At 38.7% G+C, this 5413-nt stretch overlaps 1 protein-coding gene across 1 annotated transcript; it reads right to left on the reverse strand.

Moving 5' to 3' along the window:
- Positions 1-546: 546 nt before the first annotated feature.
- Positions 547-4181, reverse strand: LOC149818584 (D-ribose-binding periplasmic protein). Its single transcript, XM_089984514.1, has 3 exons — positions 3879-4181; positions 1052-1176; positions 547-969 (listed from the first exon to the last, which is right to left on the reverse strand). Exons 1-3 carry the CDS (start codon positions 4126-4128, stop codon positions 787-789), a joined length of 558 nt encoding a protein of 185 aa, XP_089840640.1. The 5' UTR covers positions 4129-4181; the 3' UTR covers positions 547-786.
- Between the last annotated feature and the right edge of the window lie 1232 nt (positions 4182-5413).

Genomic DNA, 5413 nt, shown 5'->3' on the forward strand with positions numbered 1-5413 from the left:
GTGTGGGTTTTTTTATACAGATATTTAATGAGCTCACATACAGAATATGTTGGCCAGGGAACCCTATTGGTTGAACCATATGCATACATGCTTCTTGCTATGAAAGAGAAAACTCTTCCAGGTACGCCAATTGCCACACAGGTAGCATTTCTATGGGAGGAAAAAACAATTTGACAAGAGACTGGGAAAGTTGGACCTCACGAATCAGAAATGACCATGTATCAAAATTTTTGTTGGTTCTCTCATTTCCATTGATTTATTATATTGAAAAGAAAAAAAAAAGTTGATCCAGTTATGCAATCCGTATGTTGTTAGGGGCAGACAATGAGACGAGGGATAAGTTTCTGTCATTCAAAAGGAAACAACCAGGATCGCCAGTTAAGGCTTCTAAATGAGCTTCTAAATAACCACCAAAGTGATAAAGGAGGTAAGGGTGCTGACCAGGATGTTCACCTACGTATTCCAATTGAGACATACTGGAATATGCTATACTTCTCTTGATATCTCTTTGACCATTTTTCAGTGTAGCTCCTAATAGTACTGTTATTACACATCAAAGAAATGACATTCATTGTGTCTGATATCGCTATGAAAAGAGGAAGGCAACTAGCTACAAGAAAAATCCTGCCACTTCAATTTTATCAGGAATGTGGCGCATGCTATAATGTAATTTCTAACTGTTCCGCTTACCATCATAGCGAACATAATTCTGATTCATGAACAACTGAGTTAAACATATTCAGAAAAAAGTGTTGCATTTCTTTGCTGTACAAGGATTCATGCTTGTCAACAAGCATGGAACTCCGGCACAGAGCGGGAATATGTGAGCTGCTTCAGCTTATCAACCCTGCAAGGATCAATCCTGCAGGGAGTTCCAACCTCGGATATACTCTGTAATGACGGACGCCAATGTCCAGGCCTTGTAGCAGACTGTGAACTCCTGCTCCTTCTCCCATCTTGTTCTTCTGGCTGTAACATACAATGAAAACTGTGAATCAAAAGTTTTTCAGTGATTGTTTCTGCGTCTTGCTTTAAGACTCAAATATTTCACCTGATCCTTTTGCTGCGGATGAGATCGCGATCTAGTAGTGGAAGAACACCTCAAATCCTTCTCTACAACAGTCTTATGTTTCAGCTTTGTGTTCCCATACTTTGTCCATAACTCTTTCATAATCTCTACATCATTGGTAAACCATTGTAAGATGATGAAGTACCACCAATTGGATTAAAAAATTGCAAGGGGATGAACTACCACCTATTTGATTACTTCCACCGACACTGTAAGAGGTTAAAACATGGAACCTATAGGTGGTAGAAAGGAAAATCATATATATATATATATATATATATATGTAAAATATGCATAAATTTTTTTTATTCTTTAATTTGTTTTTGGAGAATAATTAAAAATCCCCAAGAATTCCTTATAATGGGTAAACATGGAACCTATGGGTGGTAGATAGGAAAATCCTATTGAGAACAATATATATATATATATATATATATATATATATATATATATATATATATATATATATATATATATATATATTGGTATATGTAAAATATACATAAATTTTTTTAATTCTTTAATTTGCTTTTGAAGAATACTTAAAAATCCCCAAGAATTCCTGAGCAAGGGTAAACAAACATAGTACCTATAGGTGGTAAGCTTTTTACTCCCTGTCAAATTTGTATATATATAGGGTAAATATAGATTACTAACCAAGGTAAAGAACTAATGAGTAGAAATCACTTTTTTCTTAAAAAATTCTTAATTTTTTGTAGATCAAATTTTAGGGATGTGATTTATATGGTTTATTTAGTAGGAAACTTGTTTTGAATCATGTGATTAGGACAAGTAATTAGGTTTTCAAAAAGATCCAAAAATCAAAGGCCCACAGTGTGTCAAAATATATTTTTACATTATAAAAGCATGTTTCAAGCCTTAATCCTTTACAAACAAATCATGCTGAACACATGTATGTGGTTAGATTGAGTCGATACTAACTTGCACCTATGATGTCTAGCTCGTTAGTTTCTTACCTTCATTAGTAGCAAATATTTTCCCTGTATATATATCGACAATAATATTAGGTATATATAAAATATGCATAATGTCCATATATCTCCTCCCATGATGAAGGGCAAAAACTGTTTTGCAGTTTTTTAGAGCGAATACCAGTACTTTAAATCTGGAAATATCTTAACTAATAGGTTTTCATGAATTTGCTCATGTTTTATATGTTAAATGAGTTCCTACTCTTGCCCACTGCCCACTGCCCACTGTTGAATGTTAATGCCCTGCAGGTAAAAGTAGGAAAGATAAAAAATTTGGCTTTTAAGATCTCAGTAGGAGCCTCTCAAAAAAAAAATAATCTGACTAGAAGTAATTAAGATATAACATTGATGTGACACCTTGTGAAGTCAGAATCAAAGGTAAAATATCTTTTAGTTCCCAACAATGATATACTTTTACCAGAGGCATGACATAATTGTCATTGGTTTTCAGAGAATGTGACAGGTACGACCGCATTTGTGGTTGTCAACTTTTTATCTTCAGTAAAAAGAGGAAAAGTGATTATTCATAACGTTAAAAATCAAAATAACTGTCAATTAAAAAACAGGAAAAACATTTTAAAAATTGGTGAAACTGGAGAAATTATTACAAACACCAACTTTTCCATATTTTCACCAGCATCAGCAGCGTCGTGCATCTTGACTACCTTTTCCCACGGCTAACCAGAGGCATGTGGTGCAGAGTCATATTTAAAGGTTTTAAATTCAAAGTGATACTCATGAAACTTGTACAGTAGAAAGTTATAATAAAAAAGATCAAAATGGGAAAAGAATTGCAAAAACGGAAAGACCCCTTCCATCAGAGTCAGATCCAGAAGAAGAAAAAGGCAAAATTCAGACTGTTCTATATTAGCACTAAAAACCCGAAAAATAACGTTATTTTCCCTTTTAAACAATACCACAAAAATAAGTGGTTTTAGACATCATGAGAGGAGATATATGGCCACCATGCATATCTTACATATACCGAATTAATTAAGTGTCCCCTAAATCCAAATATTATTGCCGGGTAAATAAGAAAAAGATGGTCATGGATTTGGCTTTACAAAGAATAATATAAGAGTTCCAAAATGCAAAATGTCATACTTCATCTGGTATCATGTTAAACATGACAGAGTTCGTGACAACGTTAGTGCTCATAAACTTTATCACGATTTCCATGGCACCCCTATTGGGGAAACACTCTATTTCATGAACTTGGTCACGTTAAGTAAACCAGACCGTTCTGCCACGGCGCATACCAAAGACTAGACCAACTCCTATACCATAGATAAGCTTGGTTTCACTCAGTGGCTAAACTTGGCTCAAGCCGAATGGTCTCTCGATTCCGGACCGAGTCGACAGAGTCTATGTCGAGACCTAGTTTACAAGACCTCGAGCTCGAGCCAAGACAACTAGCTCGTCTGGACTTAGCCAACTAGGGGGGCACTAGAACCAGAGCAGATCCAGTGATCGACCCTGAGTACGTTATAGAGTACTTATAAAGTACTCGCTTCACACAAAACAAAGAAAATCACTGATGTGTGACGATTTTTTCCAGCGATTTGTTTTTGTTTAAAAAAAAACGCTGCGTGACAAATCATTTCATGCGTAGGGATTTTCTGTGTTTTGTGTAGTCCGAGTAGTTTATAAAGTATTCGAGTCCGATCACTGGAACATGCCTCGCACCAGAACACCTTGCCTGATGAGGCGATAGATCCGGCCCAAATGATGCGTGTCCTGGGGCATGAGCAGCTTGATACGCGTGTCCTTGGGCCTGAGCAGCTTGGTGGTAGCAGTGTGTATATATATATATATACCTTGAGAGCTGATGAGGCGGTAGATCCGGCCCAAGTGGAGCGTATCCTTGGGCCTGAGCAACTTGACACGCGTGACGCCGGTGCCGGGAATCGGCGAGTCGGAGAAGCAGACGGCGAGCGCGGCGACGTAGTAGCCGGGGTTCTGGCTCATGACCTCGCTCGCGCTCACGGACCAGTAGATCCGCTGGATCCGTCCGCCGGGATGCTGGATGATCACGGTGGCCGCCTCGGCCGCCTGGCAGTTTCCCATCCCGGTGGTGTTTCCTGGCGAGGGGCGGTGGTGGGGGGTGGGACCGAAGGGAGTGGAGGGAAGGGACGGTAGAAGACCCCCTTTTATCGGGGGAGGAAGGGCGCCCGCTGACCGACACGTGTCGATTAGATTAGGTGGGGGGGGGAGGGGAGGGTATCGTGCTGACGTGGAGATCCATTACGGATGATGTCAAGGAGGAAAGCGTGAGATTCCGTGAACCAAACACCACCGGGGTTTTGTGGGTCCCACACCCAACCTTTTCTCTACCCACTCTCACAAGGGGCACTGGGGTTTTGGTCAATGGACGGTTATGGTGCCCACTTGGTCTTGGCACCGTACGCTTTTCGTCGTTGACTTAGGGTTTCCCAATGAGGTTATTTTAGTCATTTTCATAAAATCAGTGTGAGGCCGAGAATGGATCGGTTCGAGTCATGAGCCCCACGGGTGATAGGGGAAGTTTGGTGACTCGGACTCGGATGTGTTTCGGATCGGATGTCGGATCCTGCTTGGATCTCCAATAGCAATGCAGGAAAATTGACCATAGGAATACCTTGTGATAAATTTAAAAATAGTTATTTTTTCCAAAAAAAGGAAAATTATGCACATAATATAGAAATAAAAAAATAAAAATGTTATAAAAATATTAAAAATGTTTTTATTGAGTTTAGGTGACTAAAACACAAATCATTCAGCCAAGCTCAGGCTGGCTGGTCCAAGCTCAGTGTGGTGTTCAGCTTGAGCCACGATCAAACTTAGTTTAGTTTGAACACTTTCATTCTAGCTCGAACAATATGAGGAAGAAAGATATGCGTATAGGAAGGATCATGGGAGAAAAATAAGGATTGGGGGTGAAAATCCAAGAGAATGATTATACAATTCACATCATTATTTTGATTATCTACATACTCCATATCTCCATATGATCAACTAATTGATGAAGTGATGGTCAAGAAAGTGTTATTCGGTGGTACTGTTAGTACCAAGTGATGTATGAAACACCCATTTGGGAAAGATTCCAAGAAGCTCTACTCCAAAGATTTGGACCCTCCAATATAGTCAACCACAATGTTGCTCTAAAACAACTACTCCGATCGAGTTTTAATTAAAAGATTATTTTATTGAATAAAATACTCAATCATACCATAGAAATAGCAAAACTAGACTCATTTTGCAAAATTTTAAGGCCATTAACATGAGCTTAAGCTCAGCCAAATATATGGAGATTGGGATCAGAATCGAATCTAGAACAGCCAAAAATTGCAAAACTTTCATCCTGGATCGGGTC

This window comes from Nuphar pumila, chromosome 13, assembly GCF_984573655.1.
Source record: "Nuphar pumila chromosome 13, dmNupPumi1.hap1.1, whole genome shotgun sequence".
NCBI lineage: Eukaryota > Viridiplantae > Streptophyta > Magnoliopsida > Nymphaeales > Nymphaeaceae > Nuphar > Nuphar pumila.